This window comes from Anopheles bellator, chromosome 2 (assembly GCF_943735745.2).
Source record: "Anopheles bellator chromosome 2, idAnoBellAS_SP24_06.2, whole genome shotgun sequence".
Taxonomy (NCBI): domain Eukaryota; kingdom Metazoa; phylum Arthropoda; class Insecta; order Diptera; family Culicidae; genus Anopheles; species Anopheles bellator.
The window spans coordinates 79,338,108-79,360,160 of record NC_071286.1 but is presented as its reverse complement, the minus strand read 5'-3'; the positions used below and the strand labels follow the sequence as shown (position 1 = coordinate 79,360,160).

The 22,053-nt window shown below is 52.0% G+C and overlaps 1 protein-coding gene across 1 annotated transcript; it reads left to right on the top strand.

Moving 5' to 3' along the window:
- Positions 1-2,949: 2,949 nt before the first annotated feature.
- On the top strand, positions 2,950-19,292 carry LOC131208248 (ATP-binding cassette sub-family G member 1). The gene is made up of 12 exons (XM_058200901.1): positions 2,950-3,044; positions 5,659-6,008; positions 16,110-16,227; positions 16,350-16,533; positions 16,605-16,750; positions 17,244-17,482; positions 17,546-17,826; positions 17,892-18,060; positions 18,129-18,229; positions 18,296-18,451; positions 18,544-18,752; positions 18,838-19,292. The coding sequence occupies exons 2-12, from the start codon at positions 5,957-5,959 to the stop codon at positions 18,974-18,976; spliced, it is 1,794 nt and encodes a 597-aa protein (XP_058056884.1). The 5' UTR covers positions 2,950-3,044; positions 5,659-5,956; the 3' UTR covers positions 18,977-19,292.
- Positions 19,293-22,053: the final 2,761 nt, after the last annotated feature.

Here is a 22,053-nt window from a genome sequence, read left to right as displayed (position 1 = left end):
CAGGATATTGCAATTTTATTGTACTACTACCGGCCATTCTACCCCGTGGCTGATGTCTGTGGTTTTCGTGATGCAGCATGTACACGCGCTGCGCCATGTAATGATAAAGATTACGCCGCTTGATCTCGGTGACCGGCGATCTCGGTGATTTTCTAGCCGGCCGTCATTGGAAGGTCATTGTTATTTTACCCGCACCCGCCCGCTGCGACGCGTTGGCCCTCTCCGGCCGTCCCACAACTTCTCGTCTAAACGCTCGGCGATCAGGAGGGCAATGTCAGTCAAGATACCTGTCCGAGCTAGTACTAGCGATCGCGATGCCCACATGATCGAAGGCCGCCTGAGGGTGGTAGCGTGGGTCGGGTCTTGGTTGATTTGTTTCGGGCGTGTGCCCTCGATGGACTGCTCCGTTGGAGAGAACCGTACGCCGATTAGAACGCCATCCGGACTAGCCCGGTCACGTGTCACCGCCGGATGGTATCTTGAGGCTCGAAAGACGCAGATTGACAAATTAAAGTGACATTATAAGAACGTGCGACGTAAGAAGACGAATGAGTTGTCTATACTAATTACGTAGTCATTAATTAAACACCTCCAACGTGTTGCACCCGCCGTGGCGCTATTGGGCGTGGACTCTTGTGGTGCATAAATTATCATAACTTAAGGCCATATCTCCATATCGGTGCCTTTCCCAACCGTTCTTTTCTGTGACCCAAAGGTTCGGAGGTTATGTGGCCACAGTTTGGTCAGGCCTGTTGTTGGTTTGTCGAGTCAGCTTACGCCAAAGTTCCAAAGTTCCACAGCTGGTGTATGAGACCCTTGCACAGAATCGTCGGTGGCTCATTAGCGATCGGTAGTTGCATGATGAGTGTTGCGTGTCAGGCCACAATGAGCTCGTTGAGAAGCCGGAAGCTTAGATGCAACAATGCAACGGTGGCGTGTCCAGTGGGAATGCATTGTCTCGTACGATCGCACATTAACCTGTTCCCTGACCAAGAAGTTTTTCTGAAAAATCGAAGTGAAAGTCTCAGTAGCTAGCTAAAGGGTGTTTCCGGTCACGTTCATGGTCACCGCGGGTTGGTATACCGGTTTAATTCCAACCCCTTAGAAGAGAAAGGTTGTGGTAGGTTCCTCTAGGAAGCACTCCCGGTTCCTTGCCAGGGCAACGTACTCACCGTCGTCCTTGGACCTTTTTATGTCGATTTTCCTGGATATGCCGTTTTGCCGCAGTGCAGTGTGGCCAAGCAGGGGATCGTCGAATGTCAGTGGATCGACCAGTTTAAATTACTTTACAAATTACTTTATCGTTTCGATAGTTGCTTAAAAGACTGATCTTTTGCTGTAAACAACTGATCGCACTGATTAGCGCCCCAGGAGTAGCTTATTGCGCGTTCCGCGTGCCTGTCCCGTGAGACCAAGAAAAAGATTTTGCGTCAACGAACAAACATCGGTCGGAACATTCATTTGACACCACTCCAGGCCGTAAGAAGCCCAAACCGTCGGCACGTCAATAATAAAGTCGCGCCCGGAAAGACAGTCTCAGAAAAATCTGAATATTTTTCGCACATTAATCGCTTTCGGCGCCAACGGTCGCGGGGCGGATGGAAATACCGGTTTTCGGAGTGGCCGCTCTCCGGAGCGACGACGAAAATAAACAATCAGGTTTTTCGCGGTTTCGCAAACCCGGCCATGCGGTTTCTGGAACCGCGCCACCCAAAAACGCAGGGTTGGGGGGGAGGGGAGGGTTGTGGCTACATATTTCAGCATGGGACGGGGCCGTTTAACAGGAGATTTTGGAAATGGCAACAACAACACGATCATCACGTCTGACGTACTTTGCGACATTCCTTTACGCGTTGGTCGCGGTCGGTTTCGCTTGGCTACCCGGCGCCGTTGGGCATTCTTCTACTGAGTTCTACTCGGGCAAAGTCTGGAGCTGGTTTAGCAGCCGTTTTCGGACGATGCTGGAGAGTTAAGCTGGGTCAACAAGCAGTCAACACGCATCCGTTTGTCATAAACAATTTAAACTTCCTGTCCCTTTTTATATTATTTCATGGCCTAATACTTCAGCCTGATGAGCTGATGTTAGAAAGAGAAAGAGTTTAGTAAATCGTTGAGTCACGATCAAGGGTCTTGGAAGAGATCAAGAGATCAGCCGGCAAGTGAGGATCCGTTTTCGATAGACTTTACTGGGGTTGAAATATTTTGTAATCCGAATTGTTAGAATTGTTGATATTACAAATGAAATCGCACCTACAGAACGCTGTTTGATTAAGCAGCAGCCAAAAGTTGATGGTGAAATTGGACAACATTCAGGGATTAAAGTTTGAATCTGATCTCTAGTATCTGATTCCTGACCAAACCATTTCTCAAAACGTAGGTTTTGGGCCAACAATAAACACTACGGTAAAATCGATTGAATTGTCCAATCGATCCGCTAAAAAACTGTGGCTGTGAGACAGGATATCAGAACTTTGTTCCATAGCGAAATAAAGCTGATAAACGTTCCATTCGTAGCCGATTAGTATTTAAATTATGGACGAACACGCCGTCGGGCTACGCGTAGGCCGCAAACGACGGGACCTACCGTCGGCAGGTGGCTGCATTCCCACAAGACTTCTGATTGTTCCGCCGTATCGTTCGGTTAACCGTACGATGCAACTCACATCCTGTGAAAACCGATGGCCCACCGCCGGGTGGTAGTTCTACGAGGTAGGTAGTAGCGTGTGTAGCCCCACGCGCGAGCTCGCCCCTCGCGACAACCGCGATCTACGCGATCTGGCGCGAATCACGTTGCGCTCGGCGCGAGTTCTCAGGCGCGGGCAGGCAAAGGTTGCGTTGTGTTGCAAACGTCGTCTGCGATACCGGAGACGGGCAGCCCGAGGCAGCGCCACCGCCGGGCGAAGGCGGTCAGCTGTCGATCGGAACTGGCGCGTTTACTCAGTTCTCGCGGAAACCTAAACCGGACGAGACGTATACTGCGTGCGCTCTAACGCGGTCTTAACGCACTCGCGGTGTCTGGCGTGTTGCGCACCGTTTGAAGCTGAGTGAGTTGCCGTTGTTCTACGCGAACGAGTTGTGTGTATTGTTTTTCGGCTGAAAATGACCCAGAAAGTCCCCATGGCGCGGGTCGGGTTCGTCGTAGTTGGCGTCGCAAAGTACACTCTTCTCATCCGCGCACTGCGATGCAGTTTTGCGTTGCAAATCGGCGATCGGAACGGTGGTCGTGATATTTTAAGGCATGATCGTGGATCCGTTACACCGTCGGCGCTCGGGTTACCTTTGGCCTGACGTGCGCGCGCGTACTCACCACGTGTTAGGAACGCGCAACGCGGCCACTCCGGTGCGATCTTCGACGCGCCTTCGAATTGATCGTGTGAAAGAACAATTTTGCCTAATTGAATTAAGAGTAAGCGCGTAAAGGTTGTGACACGGACGGCGGACAGCGCGTGTATCGTGAGGAGGTCGAAATTGGACCTATCAGAGGGAGACCAGAGACCAGGGAGTTGTTCGGCCAGGCCCACAACGCTCCGCGGTGTTATGTGTGTTATGATCGCGACGAATGAAGCAAAACAAAAAAAAATCGGATGCCGCATATTTTGGGGACCAACTGACCAATCGACGTTCTACGTCCTACTGGAGTCGCTCCAGCTGTTCTGGTTGTTGGAGCTGCCCAACATCACAGCTTCGGACAGTACGGTATTGCAAGAGAGAGTCCCTGGTCGAATCGATATGGATATGATGGCCTACCGTTGCATCCAGTTGGCCAAAGTTCACCGTGAACGTGCTGGGTGCCCCGATGGCCCATTGGACTCCTTTCCGCGCGGAACCTACCAGAATGGCAGTGAATAATTAATTTCTGACGCGGCACCGCCGATAGGGCGCTGAAGCTCTCCGGTTCCGTGTGACGTGAAGACAATTGCGGCCATCGCGGTGGCCTCCTTTCCTGCAGGAGTAGGTCCGCGGTGTTTTTTTTTGCAAGCCCCCGTCTGAGCCTCGGCACTGGGACAGTGATAACACGTTGCGTTGTCTATGACCTACCGCAATAGCGTGGTGGGGCCTTATCAGACTCAGCCAAGAACCGCCGGCTGTGCTCTGGATTCTTCGCCGGGAATCGTTCTTCGCTGAAGGTTCTCGAAGCGGTTGGCGTAAGTGTGCCTCACTATCTGGCACGGAAAGCCTGGCCCGGCCAAGAAGTACAGCTTCCCCAGAGGGCGCCGACAAGCCGACAGTGACCTTGCCCCGGGCTCAGTGGACGAAAGGGAAGGCCATCAAAGAAGGGCGGTAAAACCGGACGATTCGATCGTGGCGGACGAAACTATTTTCGGTTCGCCCCAGTAGCTTTTCGGCAAGGAATTGAAGCGTAGAAGAATTGACCTAGAATGAGGCGGCTGCTAATTAGATCCGCCGATGGCCGGCTGGAGGTGAGGTGTCGAAAATGGTTCGCTTCACGCTGCCCCGCAAGATCCGGCGCTTGTTTTGGAGGCCGGACGCTCGTGGGGTTTTCTAATGTGCCGGAAAGCGCCGTGTATCCGCCGAAGCTGCCGCTGTCCGATGGTTACGACAGAGTGTATAATATTAAAGTTTTGACACTTTTCTCGCCCGCTCGGGCCTATAGTTTAAACGGAGCCGGTGGTGTAACGAAGTGATAGGCAGCAATAGGCGTCTACACTGTGTGCCATGCTTCCAGCAGACTACTAGCTGCCTATCGCGTAGGAGCTGATATCATCGCCATTTATCAATCGGCTAGCGCAGCGAGGGAGATGATTCCACCAGAGACGGAAGAACGTAAAACATGCAAAACCAAAACATCCCGTGAAGCCAGATCTAGGAAATGATTGGAATCCCCACCACGGACTGTGCTGGGGCTGGGGCCAACTACCTGGGGCCACAACATTCTGGGGCCGAGAGACATTCCGCTCTCGTGGGGCCGATAGCCGCCACTAACAGCTACGATTACCTTGGATTACACGGCGGTTGTTAGCCGTACGGCGATCAAACTAGATTCCGTTGCGTTCGATTATAGCTCTCTAGCATTGTAGCACTTCCTGGTTAAACCGGAGCCCTGGGTACCTGTGGTTGCGGAGCCTCCGCGGTCTGCGTTCTTGGCCGAGGTCTGAGTGCGCTACGCGCTACGTCCACTAGTCAGGTCGGGGAATTTAGAATTGAAAACACCTGAATCAATAAAAAAAAACATCGAACGAACTGGTTCGGGCCAGTTACGGGAGATAAAATGATTTTTAAATTTTCAATCCACCAACAACACCGATCGGTACTAATGATCCGTCCGATCCGATCCGTGACAACCATCGCAAGCCATTTACGTAGGTAGCGTATTTTCAATCGATCATCGCAGCGTAGAACCCGTTCTCTGTCAGGTTCTATCTCCGCCTAGAGATATGGTTGTCGCCAGTTGCGCAAAATCATTCGCTGAAATTCTGCTGCCTGTTAATCATCATGGCGAGAATCGCAATCTTTAACGGGATTATAGAGAGCTGCTTCCCAGGCTGCATTTTGATTGTCTCACTGGATTTAATTTCGAGTCCCGGGAGGATGGCTCAGCAAAGGACCGACAGCCAGCCTAATGAGTGTGCCCAACTAAGGCCAAGTGTTATGGAAACCACGGACGGACGGTACTAACCTCGTTACTTTCGTTGACAGTGCCGTTTGCTCGCTTCGGTCGAGGTGATCTAGTAGTCCTGCGTTGGTTGAGCGCCGTAATGAACTGGAGAACAGAGTGCGAAAATCCTGCATACTACGATCGGTAGTGTCGAACAGAACAGTATTCGTCCAGAACCGGGACACCACCATTCCGTCCAGTGTTTTCTTTGCCAATGGTTCGTGCTGCGATCGTTTAGTGATAACAGTGATAGTGCACCAAAGTATTGACACTTGAGTGGCGATCTACTAGATCCATTTAGACTTCCCGATCGCGCGAGTGCCCAGCTAAAGAACCGCAATGGATGTCACTTTTAAAAACATCAGCTACACGGTGTCCACCGGGAAGCGGGGTAAGTTCATGCGTTGCCATAAATTGATCCCGTACCTCTTGTTTTGGGGCCGTTTCCTTCTGACTCCAGTCGTAGACTTTTAGGGCTTTCGGTGTACAGTTAAACCCGCCAACCCGCCGCTGGGTGATTAATTAACGTAAGTGGTTCTAGCGCCAGGGTCATCGTGATCGTTTTGGGACGCGGACAACACACCTTCAGAAGGAAAAACCCCAACCCCCAACAACCGAATTGTGCTGGCTACATTATGGTCGTTATGTACGGCGGCCAAAGAAAGGCTAGCTAATGGCCGGTTTTTGTTCTCAGTCGCAGAGGTCGTTCCAAAGTGTGCAGCGCCGGTGTCGCCATTGATGCAAAACAGCTTGGGCCGGGCGGAACTGGAAGTGTTTGTAAAAACAGAAGAACGAAATGTTGGGCAATAAATTGTGTGTGGAGAGCCTCTTACAAGTCTTGGGCAGCCAACTAACGATTGCACTAGCGCTACAACTAGGAACCGGTTTCGCAATCAGCATCCGGGCGGGCCGCTGCTGGTTAGGACTCGCTCGCACTCGTGTGGCTCTAGCACTACGGTCGCACCATCACTGGGTTCCGAAACCCTTTTCTGATCTTGCCCACCGCATTGGGGATCCCACTGCTCAGGTGTAATCTTTATTGTGTGTATTTAAGAATGTTTGATTAACACGTCAAACTTGTCAGGGGCGAGGTCTTCGGCAGGTCTTCGGCAGACAGTGACCGATAACGTCCGTCCTTTAGCAAGGCTGATCGTGAATTGGAAGAAGCCCACGGCAGCCAACGTTTTCCGGTATCAAAGAGTATCAAACGAGTTAATCTTGCCTGAATCCACCCAAAAGTCCATTCCATCCATCTGCCAATGGCGACTCGGGGCGATCCGTTTTAATGCCGCACACATGTGGCCTAGTGTGGCGACTGATGGCGATCGTCGGATTTCGATTTCCGCCGGCACGGATTGCAAGGTTTCGGACAGGTTTCGGTTCGGAAAACGAATCCATCCGACGAATCGCCGACTGACATGAGCTGGGTGTTGTAACGCAATTTAGAAATGGCAGATCCACCCGGTCGAAACGATCGTAGAAATCGTGCAGAATCAATTAAGCCAGCGATGCTGATTAACCGAGGTTTCTCTATGCCGCCCCAAAAGTCCTTGAGCCCCTGCACTGCTGGGGAAACAGTTGGCGCCGACACAGAGTCTCTGAATTTCGTTCCAACCGACTGGTTCATCGTACCCAACAATAACAACGACGACAAAACAACGGGCGCACAATGGAGGCAGTCGCGCGAAAACGCCAATGCTCCCAGCCGCAAACCTTGGGGCGGTTCCCGGAGGGTCTGCCACTGAAATGTATACCGGAGTCGGGGTGTGTGCGTGGATTTCGTGGTCAGCCGGCAGTTGAAAACTTGAACTTGAAACCGTAGCACGTGCTCAAGGAAAATGCAAACCAGCAGCAGCACCCATCCGAAGAGTCTCAAGTCGGGCTTCGTGGGGGACGCAATTTCAAAGTCAAGGTTAAGCCGGCGGCCAACAACGTTGCGCTACGAAGCGGTGGGCAGCGAAAGGCGAACGAAGCACCCCAACCGTAAACTATGTAGTATTATCTCGCAGAGGGTCAGATTAGAGAGGCCCGACGATCGAGCGGCTGCGTCGAGGCGCGACGGTGGGTTGAACCAGCCGAACTCAAGATTGACATTTGAAGTCCATGTTTAATGGTTTATTGTGGCAGCAGCAGTAGTTACGTCCGTTGATTGGAATGCATCAGGTAACTCCGTATAACCCGTTGAGGTCTTATGTTCTGTCGTTTTCTTCTAGTTTGTTCAGTAGGGTTAAAATGAATGCCCTACTTATTATGATCCGATACCGATCGACGTCGTTTTCATCTGATGGCGGGTGACATCTACTCAACTTACTACTCACATAGTGCAAATCCAAGATCTTGGGGAAAATGCTCACAAACCAGTAATGTTGGCCAGACATGAGTCAGCTCAACGGACCTTCCCTCAATGAATCAGTCTCGTGTCTCGGGGCGTATCGATTACCCACGGTCGGACTGCGGCAATTGGCGGGCCGGACTAGCTGGTCCGCGTAAACTTGACCGAGTAAGCGGCTTTTAATTGGTTACCGGTTTCTACTGCAGGTCAAGGCGCGGTACCGTGCGAACGCATCTGCGGTAGCTACAGTTATGAGACCCACGATTTTTTTCGTTTCTTTCTTCAACCATTTTCAAACGTCCTTCAAGATGGTTAGAATTTTAGATCACGATCGGCGCGCTGTCTGATATGCCGACTACGGCCGATCGGTTGAATAATGAAAGATTGTTACCTAATTGGTTGGTGTCGAATGGCGAATGGAATCTGAACCTTAGAGCTGTCTATGGAGTTGTCCGTACCACAGCTACTTACCTATCCGAACCGGTCACCGTTCTGTTGGAGAGCGCATTCAGTGTTTAAACAGAAGCACCGCCGAACATTCGGCGACGGTAAACATCGCATCAGTGCCACGAACCGAGAAAAAAAAAGTAATAACCCCCGTTGCTAAACAACATATTTAGCTTCCGAATTCACGACGCTCCACCGATGGCCGGGTGACGCAGAAATGCCGGAATGTGACGTGTTTGCTGTTTACTTCTTTTTTTCTGTCTGTAAATCCGTTCTCCGGTTGGCGAAATCCAACACAGCGTTGCAGCGTGTTTTTTGGCGCAATTCTACCGACATAAACTTGATCAGCCGGTCCACAGCGAAAAGATTCGCGACCTGACCAGTGCGAATTGGAAAACAGATTTCCGAAGCACCGTTTAACGATTTCCCCTTATCGACCTCCTTTTTGCGGGTGTGCCGAAGATGAAATATTGAGCCTAACAACCTGCGCGCCTGCGTCAGCCAATTAACATCGTGTGGGCGAAATTGAATGTGACCGAAAAGTGTTTATACACCCCTGAAGGTGGAAAACACACGGAAGCCGGCTGCTCATCTCGGTCCAACTCTTCGGCGTGTCGCAGAGCTGCGGTCAATATTTGCCAATCATTCGCCGGTATTTTTCGAAATCGAAGTGTTGACATAAGAACAACGGCGAACCAACCGGCACCGGAGACATTTGGTGTGTGCCGCCGCACTACTCCTTGGCTTGGAATTTCGCTTTCTAGGCAGCCAAAGATCGTCATCTCCGTGCTTTGATCGGACATATAGTGGCGGGGGTCATAGGTCAGGAATGAAATTCAATTAAGACTCGAGTGCTGTTCGAGCGCGAAACATAACGCATCCACGCTCTGGGGCCGCCAGTTTCTTCTGAGTGCTACACACTCAGCTTCGGGACCGATGAACAACTGGATTTGGGAGAAATATTTCATTAACTTCGAAACCAAGTAGACAACTCTGTTGAAGAAGTGACAGCGTTCGGAACATACAAACGAAGTAGGCCGTAGCAATATTGCTGTTAACCGATGGCGATTCGGCAGCACTACATCTTCTTGGAAACTGCAAAGAACGGTGGCCACTTGTTTCTGGGCGGGATTCCCGGGCAACAGCATAAATTCCGGTGCTGACGTAGCCGGTATTTGCCCGTCGTAAATACCAGGAACGCAAATGGACGTGCTTGTGAGGAATAATTAGTTTTGCTCTGTGCTTTCAATGTGGGCACATGCCTGGAAGGAGTAACAAATACCTCGTTACTCTGGGGTCGTACTGGTAGTTTCTACGTCTTTTTTGTAATTTTTTATAAACCTCATATTCAAAGATCAAAGATTAGTCTTTTGACGCCAATATTCGTTGTTTTGTTGGACACTCAATAGATATTCAGCTGGAAAAGTAAAAAATTTTCAATTAAAATACTGTTTTGATTGGATCTGCCAATGTAATGTTAATCCCGGGCATGTTCAACGCACAGCATATATTCATTTGGTCTTAATAGCTTCACCATTAGCCACAGTCAACATTTTGAATGCGTCCGCGCTCTTCATTTTGTTTTCTACACAAAATTTGATATAAATTCCTTTCCATCCATTTTTTGGAAGAGAAAAAAATCGCAGATGGGCCAAGACACGAGCACAGGAAAACAGCTGTCAATGATTAAGTGATAATTTAAAATGGCCGAACTTTTCACCATAAGTCACTGACATGTGTAGTAATCTAACGCCATAAAATAATTGAAAATCGAATAAAGAAGATCACAAATTTCCGGATACTTTATTGTCACAATGCACTCCGGTTTGTCGTTGTGCCGCAATCTCAATTTGTATTTGGAGTTGTGTAAACTCTGGAAACAAACGTTCCGATAAATTCCCTTACCCTAGTAGTACTTTACCCATAATTTTGGCAATCAATCGCTTTAGTGCATCTGCTGTTTGACTAAACGGCAACGAGGCAAGTACAGTTTTTTTAATCACAAACAGGTGTCGTAGAGAAGGAATTGATTTTAATTACATTTTTGCCGATCATCAAACACCTCACCCGATGCGCTCGCTACCCCCTGGCACGTGTGGGGATTACACGACACAATTTACGATCACGTTTTACGTTTCTCATTTACCGATTGATAGCTTGATCCGTTAATGAATCTCTCCACCTGGCCTGGCCGTTGGCCGTTGCAATCAACCGTCGCAAATGGCGGCCCGACACTATCAAAACAGCCCAACGATCGAAATAATAATTTAACCCTACCATCATCGGGCACGGGTTGACGCGATGATGATGATGGTGGTGATGCGACACTATCAACTGGGCAAAGGCCGTGGCGGATCGATTTGGTGCGACCCTTCCGCACCGAACACTCGAACGTGGAATGAAACCGGACCGGGGCACGGAGCGGGGCACTAAAGGGCTGGCCGCGTGTAGCTGCTGTCCAGCAGATCGCACGGATATCACGCCGAACCGGAACACCCGGAAAGTGATAACGGAATCCCATTCTCCCGGATGGGCGATTTGATAAGTTCTCGCGGCGCTGCTGATGCGTTTGCCGGCGGAAGTTGACGATCCGGTGGCATTGAAACGAGTGCAGGACAGCTTCTGTTAGTATAAAAAGCAGTATTTTCATACTACCCGACATGGCATTTGTTCCGCGGACGGTTCCCGGACAGGTGTCGCAGTGCTGTTGCGTAGGTGTTGTGCATTTTTGCGGCTACAACGATGAAGCTCTGCTGGGTTCTGCTGCTTGCCAGCGTCCTGTTGGATCAAGTATGTAAACACAGCCCCATTGTGGCCGTGACAGGATCCCCGTTCACTCTAACGACCATTCCGCAGCCTTCGGAAGGACTATCGGTTCGAGCTCGCCGGGATCTGGTGGAGCAAGCGACGGGTGCCTTGCTGCAGGGAGCGGCCAAAATTAAGGAAGCCCTCGACCACGGTGTCAGCGTCAAGTCGGAAGGGAAACGTTCGATCGGTTGGTAACCCGCTCGGTTGCGGTCTCCCCCATCAACTTTCTTGATCCGTGATCTGGGTTTCTTGTAGACATTTTTGGCTTCAAGTTCGGTTCGGACCGCAGCATCGGTGGGGGCTTTGGAGATGCGGCCAATCCCGGGGCTTCCGAGAATACGGACGACCTGGAACGACGCCGACGCTCGCTGGACGTGCTGAGTGCTGCGGCCCAAGCCGCAAGCCTACTCCCTCAGGCACCGTTCGGGACGAACGTCAACATCGTCAAGATAAGCTCCGTCAAGAATGTGAACAACTTCGGGGAATTCCCAGAACCGGCCGAACCGGCGACCACGGCAGCGGCAGTGGCCGCCGCAAGACGCAAACGTTCGCCGGATCTGCTGCAGGTGGCCAATTACGAGAAAAAGTCTCTCAAGCTTGACAGCGAGCTGTCTGGCGGGAGCACGCTCAAGACGCACGAAGCGCTCGAGTCGGTCCGGGGCTCAAGCCGGGCCCTGGTCCGGGAGATGCAGCGCAGCAAACGGGAACCACAGTCCACGGGCACGACCGACGGGGGTGATGAGAATTCCACTGGAGGACCCCCACCGAGGGGTGGTGGTGGTCCACCAAGGGGACCGCCCGGAAGAGGGCCACCGCCCGGCGGTTGTCGCGGAGGTCCACCACCGGAAGATGGCGACATGACCACGGCGGCAACGACGGCGGCCCGGCGTAGGCGTGAGATCCCAGGAATCGTGCCAAGTGCCGAGGAACGTGTCAAACGATCACCCTGCCGGGGGGGAGGCGGCCGACGTCGGACGACTACGACCGAGGCGGGCGAAGTGACGCGCAGGAAGCGAGACGTATCGGAGAACACCAGCAGTGACTACAGTGACGACAGTGACGAATCGACCGGACGAAGCGAACGTTCCGCGGTGGCATCCGGCGGTCTACGCCGGAACCGAAGACAGGCCCTCGGTGGTGACGCGGGTGCGAAGATTAGCAGCTGGTTCGAGCAGCTGGCCGGCGTGTTTATGGAAACGGTCTCGAAAGTAGTGGCCGCTACGAAGGGAGCCTTTGGCAAGGGCCAGCAGTAGTGGCGGTTGGTGATGGTGATGTGATTTTTAGGGACACGTCTGCGAGCGAAGGTTCTACTCTCCGCACACCGTGAACACACGACAATAAAGTGCAATTACAACACGCGAACGGTCCAATCGCTCGATCTGGAACTGGGTTGGACATCGCGAAACCTGGGCCCGTATGTTTTTGTTCCGCTTTGCCAGCGGAAGTCGTTGGAGGGAGCAGTTTTAATTAGTCACGTCAACACGAGAGGTACGAGAGCTGGTGATTCGTTAACCGAGATCTGGTCTAGAACTTGGGGGAACTTGCAGAAAGAAGGATCTCCGGAGCTTCGCTCGCCAGTTTATTGTTGCATCGATTTCTACACCGGCGCGCCCTCATTTTAAATGATAATTGTTGTGCTGAGTGGCGCAACCACTGGGTGAGGGATTTCTGCGTGATTTCTCCCTGCAATAATTGGCCTATGAATATGGATCAGCTCTGATAGTAGAGTGGCGTGTGCGCTAACGACACAATGTACTTTTGCACCTTCCGATGGGTTGTTTATCCGATTCGCACTTTTCTCGTGGCCGTGATTCATCGGACCCGTGGTATCCAACAGGACATGACTCATCGCCCCTGTCCGTGGCTCTTGATTGATTGTTGTTTTTGGCCAAAACGCTCGAAGTTCGTGTTGGGCCGTTCGATTGACTGCCTTACTGTTCTGCAACTCATCCCTAAGTTTGATTAAGTGATGGTGAGTTTTGTTTGTCTTCGCTCCGAGACACTTCGGTTCTGGGACTTCTGGAAGGGAATTGTGGAATTTGTTATTCTTTCACGGTACCAGCGGCCCGGTCTACGCCGTTTACAGTGGGCCGTAGGAAACCGGTTGCCATGATCCTCCGGCGGGGCCGATTGAAGCACGGGCGCGATTTTATTAGCTTACGCGCAAATCTCGCACGTCATTAGCGTGTGCGTTGACTGGCACGCAATTGGGGCTGGAGGGGAGCGCCACTCAACGCGACCTCCTGAGATTGGCCGCCGTTCCCATTTTGCTCTCCAGATAGTTTCTGTTTCTCTCGCAGCAAAAAGCCACACCGGAACTAGCGTGCCGGGGGTTACTTTTTGCATGATCAGATATTAAAACCACGCGTTACTGGACACGTGCTACAGTGTACAAAACGTGGTATGGGAAATTGAAAATTGGCGTGGAAAACACTGCGGTGCGTGGAAAAAAGTGAAGTGCGTATGCACTTAGTGAATGAGTTGTGCGAGAATCGACTATTTTACGCGCCCGCGCGAAAAGACTCATTAGAGCGCTTCCTCGTTGAGAAATCATTGTGTGGCGATACTATCATTCAGTGGCTTTTGTTAGGTGAGAGCAATTTGCGTGTGCCTCGCATTAAATGCTTCACCGACTGTTTATGGATTGAACGTTGAGAATTAATAATGAACTCATCAAGAGGAACCCCCACTACTGAAGGTTACATTATGACCTGGTTCGAGGCCCTGATATACCTGATTATTCCCTGCCTACTCTTCGAATAGGCGATAATGCCCAACCAAACATGCAGCACGGGGTCGGGCCCTTTAGGAGACAGCATTTTCTCAAGAATTCCAAACAGCCTCCTTTGATCAACGCGGCGTGATCGCGAATGTCAAGGCTTCGTTAGTATCGCGCGGGGGGATAATCACAGTCGTCATGGATCCGACATTAGTTCCGATGACGTCCATCCGTGTACTTCCCGAGTGTCCTGTACACGCGGCACGTGCGACCAGGCATTTGAATAATCCGCCGCGCTTGCGGTCGATCCCTTGACCCGTACCAGGCGGAACTGACTGATGCTCTAACGAGTATCGGTGCACAATAAAATATGGATGACCGCAAGTGACACTGGCCACAGAGTGGTGCAGTTGGTCCGGGGAGGGAGAGAGAGCAGTCTGGTCACACTTTGGTCGTGCACCGCAAATGAGACAAATGAGTGTCAGTGTCGAGCCTCTAGCATTGAACCTACTTGGAGCTGCCCAAGGGCCGCCCTGAACTCGGCAGCCCCGCCGTTCATCAGCGGAGCACTTCAACGGTACGCAATCCGCAACCAGTCATCAATATGTGATGTTAAAATAGTTTTTCCTCCCTTGCGCTTGAGGAAGGTTACGGAGGGCCGGCATGGTGTAAATCTGCTTACTCGGGATCTTTGAGAGAGAGAATAATTGGCTTCATAATTCAATTACATCTCCCACGTCCTGCACAAAGGAAGCCGCTCAAGGGTTCGGTGTTCGACCAGCCCCCCAGTGAGGCTGGTGAAGCGTGGCTTCTGGTACATCAGCAGATATCCGCATCATCCTGGACACCTCGTGGCAAGGTGCAAGGCAAGGCGGACGATGATGATACTGCTTCTCCGGCGACGGGATCCATCGAGATCGAACCGAGCCGAAGGATGTGTGAACTCTCGACACTTCTGCGACGAGCAGAAGCGCGCTCGAGGGGTTTTAGGAAGCTGAGCTGTTGCTCCCGCCAAGTGGTTAAATCATGAGCTCGAACAGCTCTCGGTTCCTGCATTGGCAAACATTAGGTGTAGTGGCCACTTGTACGATAGAACGAACCCACAACCATTATCACCGATGAAGGAGCCCCCCTGGACCCCGGGTTACGATGGGAGCATTTTCGTCTCGATAAAACATGCCAACAAAAAACGAACGGCTATTGGCTGTGTCGCAATCCCGGATCCCGGTCCCAGGAGTCAAGCGAACGGGTGAGTGCTTTTTAGTGGGGCCAACTAGTCAGTGTTTTTCAGCCAACTTCGTACGATGGCTTCGGAACTGGTGGCCGGTATGGATGCCTTCCATAAACGATGCATACGCCACTAATGGAACCCCGGAAGCCCGGCTTCGATTTCTTTCATTACATTATGGTTATTAAGTGGGAATTGGTCGAATGGGTTGCGTAGCGATGTTGATGTTCCTTCTAGCCGGGCACCACTTTTCAGAATAATCATCTGATACGTTAAAGTAATGATTCTTGATACCCTTCGGATTCCCGGACATTTGACGCCTTCTGTGTTTGAAATATGGTCCAACAAGCTGACCGTCAACCCACCCACCCGGGTGTGGCTTTGAAGGGGCCACGGTAATGGCAACGGAGGCGTCTCCGTAAGGCCACAGAGCACGGTGCAGAGCAATCTCGTTGCGATTCATTCGGTTGCAGCCACCGTCGAATGCAAATGAACTGCACGCACGGCACGGGAATGCAGCTCATCCTTCAAACCGGCGCCAGATGAAGTGGCACGACGGAGCCGCCAGAGCGATCGAGTTCCTAGTGTGAAGTGTTAATTGCGCGCTACGGAAATCCTCGTCGTCGTCGTCGTCGTCGGTGTCGGTGTCGGGGTGTTTGTCAGACTTGAAGGACCGTGTCCGAGTGGCGCGGCTCCGGCACGCTTAATTAGCATTTAGTGTGTGCTGATGTGGCGCGGTGGGTGCAAAAGTGCACCGAAGGACACTGGTGCGGGTTAAGGATGCACTGAAATTACGCGCTAAACAGCTAGCGGTGGCTTACAATTGGACTATTTAAAGTTTGTTCTTCGTATCGAAATTATCGTTTATTAAATGTCATTCGAATACAGGAAGAAATTTTAAAAGATAGTAGAACACAGCACATATTAACCAATTCACTTTCTCGGCTTTCTTTGGCAGAGAAAAAGCATGTCCTCAACGGAGTGTCGGGGAAGTTTCAGTCCGGCGAGCTGACCGCCATCATGGGTCCTTCCGGTGCCGGTAAATCGTCACTGCTCAACATCCTGACCGGTTACACGTAAGTCGTCCAGCAATCGTCGCAGCGTGACGTACTGGCCACATAAAAAGCATCAATCGGCTTACCTATCTGATGCCGTAACGCGCGGTTAATAACTGCTCTCCTCCTGTCGCCCCCTCCAGAACGCAAGGCGTCAAGGGAACGCTGTCCTTCGGTAACGCGGGTGGCACCAACCGGAAGCTGTGCAGCTACATCCTACAGGAAGACTACCTGCAGCCGCTCTTCACCGTCCACGAAATCATGCTGATGGCTTGCGATCTGAAGGTTGCGTCCGAAAGTCTTAACCGCACCGAAAAGCACCGGCTGGTAAGGGTGGAGACAGCGCCACACAAAAAACGGACCGGCTCTGATGCAACCGTGTGCTTCCGTTTCCGCAGGTTGACAAAATTCTCGACACACTGCAGCTGAGCTACTGCAAGCAGACGCGCTGTGGCAGCCTGTCCGGTGGTCAGCGGAAGCGACTATCCATCGCCCTGGAGCTTATCGATAATCCACCGATCCTTTTTCTGGACGAACCCACGACGTAAGTTACGCGGCACGGTCGCCGGTTGCACAAGCAAATGGAACGACCGGTGGACCGTTTTCTTTCGTCGATTCGTTTCCGCTCGCTACTTCCCCGAGGGATTTCTTTTTCGGTGGCATTGATTTGAGGAAGATACTGGGCCGAAAGCAAGCCGATTGAGGACCGTACGAAGGTATCGATCACGTGGCAGAGCCGTCTGAATCGCGCTCACGCTTAATCGGTTCAATCGATGTTGGCGCCTGAATGTATGCAATCGGTCGAACCTGTAACCCTTGTGCACTGTCGGCGGACTTTCCACAGTTTCTCGCTACAAAATCTTACGTAATGTTAAGATACTGAAACGATTATTAGTGTTAGGGATTTTAATGAGCAAATCTTAGCAGTGGTCTCAAGCAGTGTCCATGCTTATTTTTGGTTTCGTTCCATCTGCCACCGTAAACTATATCCCTTCGAACCGCTTGGGATGAAATCAACGCCACTCGCGTCCTCACAGTGGACTCGACAGTTCGTCCTCGCTGTACACGATAAAGCTGCTGCAGGGGCTGGCGCGTGAGGGGCGCACCATCGTCTGCACGATCCACCAACCGTCCGCCACCGTTTTCGAGATGTTTGACCATGTCTACGTCCTGGCCGAGGGCAACTGCGTGTACCAGGGTTCGGCCCTCAACACCGTGCCCTACCTGCGCTCGGTCGGACTACACTGTCCACCGTACCACAATGCGGCCGATTACCGTGAGTAGACCGGTCTCCCCTCTATCGGGGCTTCTGTGAGTGTCCTAACCGGGTCTTCTACAGTGCTGGAGGTGACGAACAAGGAGTACGGGAACTTCACCAAAGCACTCGCCCACGCGTCGTCCGATCCGAGCTGGCGCCTGGCCCCGGTGGTGGCCCCCGGCCGGCTACCGGCACACCCGCCCACCTACGACAGCAACCACAACAACGATCCGGCGTTACCCAGCCCTCCGCCGACACCGGCGCTTCCGGTGAAACCAGAGCCACCCCATCGCAAACCGTCCGAGTTCGCCAAACTGTTGATCCTGATGAAGCGCGCCAACATCCAGCTGTACCGGGACTGGGTAAGGGCAGCGCCCCTGACAACCCCGGTGACCCCCCTGACAGTGATCCGGTTTTTTCCCCGCAGACGGTGACACACCTGAAGCTGTTCGTGCACATCGTGTGCGCGGTCGTGATCGGTTTGCTGTTCGGTGACTCGGGAATGAACGCCACGAAATCGATCTCCAACGTGGCCTCGTTCATGGTCCACATCCTGTACCTGTGGTACACGACGCTGATGCCGGGTGTGCTGAAATGTGCGTATCTCGTCCGGGTTTTTAAATTTCCTCCCTTGACCGGGGCCTTGGGCGTTGTCCTCTCACAGACCCGTACGAGATGAACATCCTGCGCAAGGAGTCCTTCAACCGGTGGTACGAGATACGGACGTACTTCTTGGCCTCGATGCTGACATCGCTGCCGGTGCAGGTAGGAAGGGCCGGTGTCGGCCGCGTTGACACGTCCAGTTTAACAATCATCCGCGTCTCCCGTCAGATATTCTTCGCCGTTGTTTACGCGGCCATCGTGTACGGGATGACGTACCAACCGTGCGAGCTGGAGCGCTTCCTGATGTTCACCGCCGTGCTCGTCCTCAACACGATCGTCGCGGATGGGTTCGGGCTGTTTCTCGGTACATTCCTGAACGAAATCGTAAGTCTGTGACGGTGCGGTGCGGCGGTCTGCTGCGAGCGACAGCGGCGACAATCTCAGTCTTAACTCGGTTTCCTGCTTTCGCGACTCAGAACGGAACGTTCATCGGTGCCATCATGACCTGCTTCATGTTTGTGTTCTGCGGTTTCCTCATCATGTTCAGCCACATGTCGGACGCGATGCGGGGCATCAGCTACCTGTCCGCCCACCGGTACGGCTTCGAGGCGCTGGTGCTGACCGCTTACGACGACAACCGGGCCGACCTCCGGTGTCCGGACGACGAGATGTACTGTCACTACGTGTAAGTCCCCCGCGGTCCCGTAATAAATCTTGCCACGCACTCGGTCAACCGGTTCCGGTTTCCTTCCCTCCCCCACATACAACAGGAAAGCCAACACCATCCTGCGGGAGCTCGGCGTGGCGTCCGGCAACTACCTGTTCAACGTCGTGACTCTCGTGGTGCATTTCGTCGCCATCAAGGTGGTCAGCTTCTGGACGCTCAAACACAAGCTAAAGATGGGCTAATGAGGGTGGACCCCACACCCCCTCCCCTCTCCACGGCTGGACCAGCAACAATCCGGTACACACAGAGACACTTTGACACACGACTTAAGGACGAAGGCGCAGCGGAAGCTGTGGAGATAGACATTAAGAACGTAACCGTGGAATGGATTGTGATTAATATTTTAATGTGTATTTTACGTACTTTAAACTTTTTACCACACAACCACATACACAGATACTCGGTTCGGTAGCATTCAACGTGCAACGTGACAGCATTTTACGGCAACGGCTAGAAGTGGTACAAATGAAGTGACGCAGAGACCGTGGTCAGTTACATAATAAAATGGAAGAAACAGAAAGTGGGAAAAAGCTGTTTGCGCAAAAAAGCAGCGCAATTTTACACTCTTTTTGCGAAAAAAAATCAAATCATGCGACGTTGGCATCAATCAAATCACGGTGGATCCGTTACTTTAATCGGCTCCCTAAACCTTTACCTGGTGAAACGCAGTTCGTGGGACTTCCACAGGCGACTGTCAGTCACGGTCGTGGCTACAGAAAATTGAATCCACGACGAGAACGTGTAACGCGCACTCCGGTGCATCCTGTCGTCACCGGTTACCGATTTTTATCACACCCCGGGCGCATCGTGCCCTCGAGCTGGAGGGACCCCATGTGCCCCAGGAAATGGGCCAAAATTAGAGACCCGTTTGGTGCGCCCGGCACCCGGCACAGGACGCAGGACTCGGTCGGTCCGGGTCGTAAAATCAACCGAACGCATCTAAGCATGTTCCATTAAAATATTGTAAATGCTTTTACCGATATTGCGCGATATGCATATTTGGCGTTCGGCGCTGACGACGATGCCGATGGTCCCGGGTTCCGGTGCCTCGGAAGCCTTCGATGGAATGTATGCTAACTTCGGTGCCCGTCATGTGGCGGAACACACCGGAATGCCGGTCGGGCGTGCATTGTGTGCACCGTCGGCATTCAGGAGCGGGTGTCGGCCATGACGGAGTTCGATGCAACTCAGCCTCATCAAAATATGCATAAAGAGCTCAGGTTCAATGTTGATTCCGCCGGTTGCGATAGCCAACGCCGCAGGTCCCACATCAGGACCTGCGGCGTCCGTTCCGTTGGGTAAGCTAGAATTGAAGTTGTATACATTATAAAATCAAATTTTAAAGAGCGCAACATACACTGATTGGAGTGAGCAGCGTTTCCGGTGAAATGTATGCCCCGTTAATGGCCGCCAGGGTACTTTCAATTCGGTATCGGCATCATTTATGGGTCGCTGCCGATAGCAAACAATCAAGATTGGGACCGGGTTCCCCGTGTAAAGCATTGTTTGGTTAGCAAATTCCACTCCATTTTGGGTGGTGCATCGAAAGTTTAGAATGGAATGTTTCTTTGAGAATATTGTCCAGTCGTTGCTGATAAAAGGAATGGGTTTCAACAGTGCCACAGTATAAAGGTGCCCATTCGACATTTCTAAGATTCTAAGAGAAAGATTTCTAGGAATCTTGCCAGTTGTCCTTCATCCCATAACCGAAAGCAATGATTGGAGGGCTCTCCTTGACGCTGTAGGTAATAAGCATTATGCCGAAGGAATTTGCTTCAGGAATTTCATTTTTAGTACAACATTTCTGGCATGCTTGAAGTGCATCATACTGCATCCCCAGATTGAGAGCCCTTACAGAGAACTATTCGGAGATCCATCGTTAGCTGCTGAGCTAAGCTTTCGATCACGTGCAAGAAATGCAATCCACAATTCTGTATTTGAATTTTCAAATAAACTTCTAGAACTCACTTAGCCACGGGATAATGACTTTTAGGTGTAACGCTACCGACTGTGATCACTGTGATTTGCTTTTGAGAACTCCCCAGCTGAGTCGATTCTCGTTCCGACAGACGTCCCCAAAGCACAGTTTCTTCACAATAACTCCAGCTCCTTTCGGCACTCCCCCAAATGAGTGCTTTCGAATGCAAAGCTCCCGCAACCGGAACGGTGGAAATCTTAATGAATCCTCCCGGGAACCGGTCGGATTGCCGGAAGGATGACGATATTAGCAAAAGTTGGTCCCTTTTACATCGGGGCGGAGTGGCTTACGTACGTATGTGCATGCATAATCCGTAACCGTTCCGTGTTTCGTGTGCGGCAAGATTGAAAAACTTAACCGCAATATTTCGCCCAAGATGCCCACGAGCTGGCCCGTGTATCGAGGGCCCAGCTTGACTCGCTTGGTTCGGCTTGGCTGGCTGGCTGGCTGGCTGGGTGACATAAATCAGGCACCAACACACGGGATGGGAGCCCTTTTTGACCTGCACCCCCCCGCAGCGGGCCCCGGGCTGCTCGTCTGTCGAGCTGTCGACGGCAGAAATTATTCCCGAAACATGCGAAACAAGCGGCCTCCGTGGCGCTCCTCCAGATGCCAGGCGTTCCGCCTGGTGTCGGCAGCTTTCCAACACTTTCCAACTTTTCGGCGTCCGATGCACCCGGCGGCCCTGTCCACACCTTCAACCTGTACGGCCAGCCGAAGGACCGGGGGCCGTCGTGTCCAAAGTCACGATCGCGTGCACCCGCCCGGGGCCAGCCGGCGGACTGACGGAGCGCAGATTCGTGCGGTGCCAATATGTCAGAAATAACTTAAAATTACTGTCACACTCACGGCGACGGCCATAAATTTTAAGCACTGCGAGCAGGTTTTCGTGTGCCCCGGGATGGCCCGGATTCGGTCGGGTTTTCTTGTCGCCTGCAGGATACAGACCGCGGCACCGCTTTGTCGTTGAGCCCTCGTTTGGGTGAATTAATTCCTAGCTGCTTCCATCCGGGACCGAATCGCTGCCACCCGCCGGGGTTTCTCTGGCAGCATGGATTGCAGGGAAATTGCATGTCGCCTCGAGAACACATGTCTTCCAAAGGGTGACTCGAAAAGGGCTTCGGGTTGGTTTCTGTGGTTTTTTTACGGACTGCATAAAGTTGGTTAAAATAGTTCCCGTATCCTTCGTGAGATAGAATACAGGGCTAAAGCTTATTTTCATCAGAAGAAGGACACTTGACGATGGCGATTGTAGCTGGCAGCGGCCAGAGTAACCACCAG

Coding starts and splice junctions, on each gene's coding strand:
- LOC131208248 (XM_058200901.1), top strand. CDS start 5,957: ATGGATGTCACTTTTAAAAACATCAGCTACACGGTGTCCACCGGGAAG. Junction 18,230..18,295: donor TGACATCGCTGCCGGTGCAG/GTAGGAAGGGCC, acceptor GTCTCCCGTCAG/ATATTCTTCGCCGTTGTTTA. Junction 18,452..18,543: donor GTACATTCCTGAACGAAATC/GTAAGTCTGTGA, acceptor TTCGCGACTCAG/AACGGAACGTTCATCGGTGC.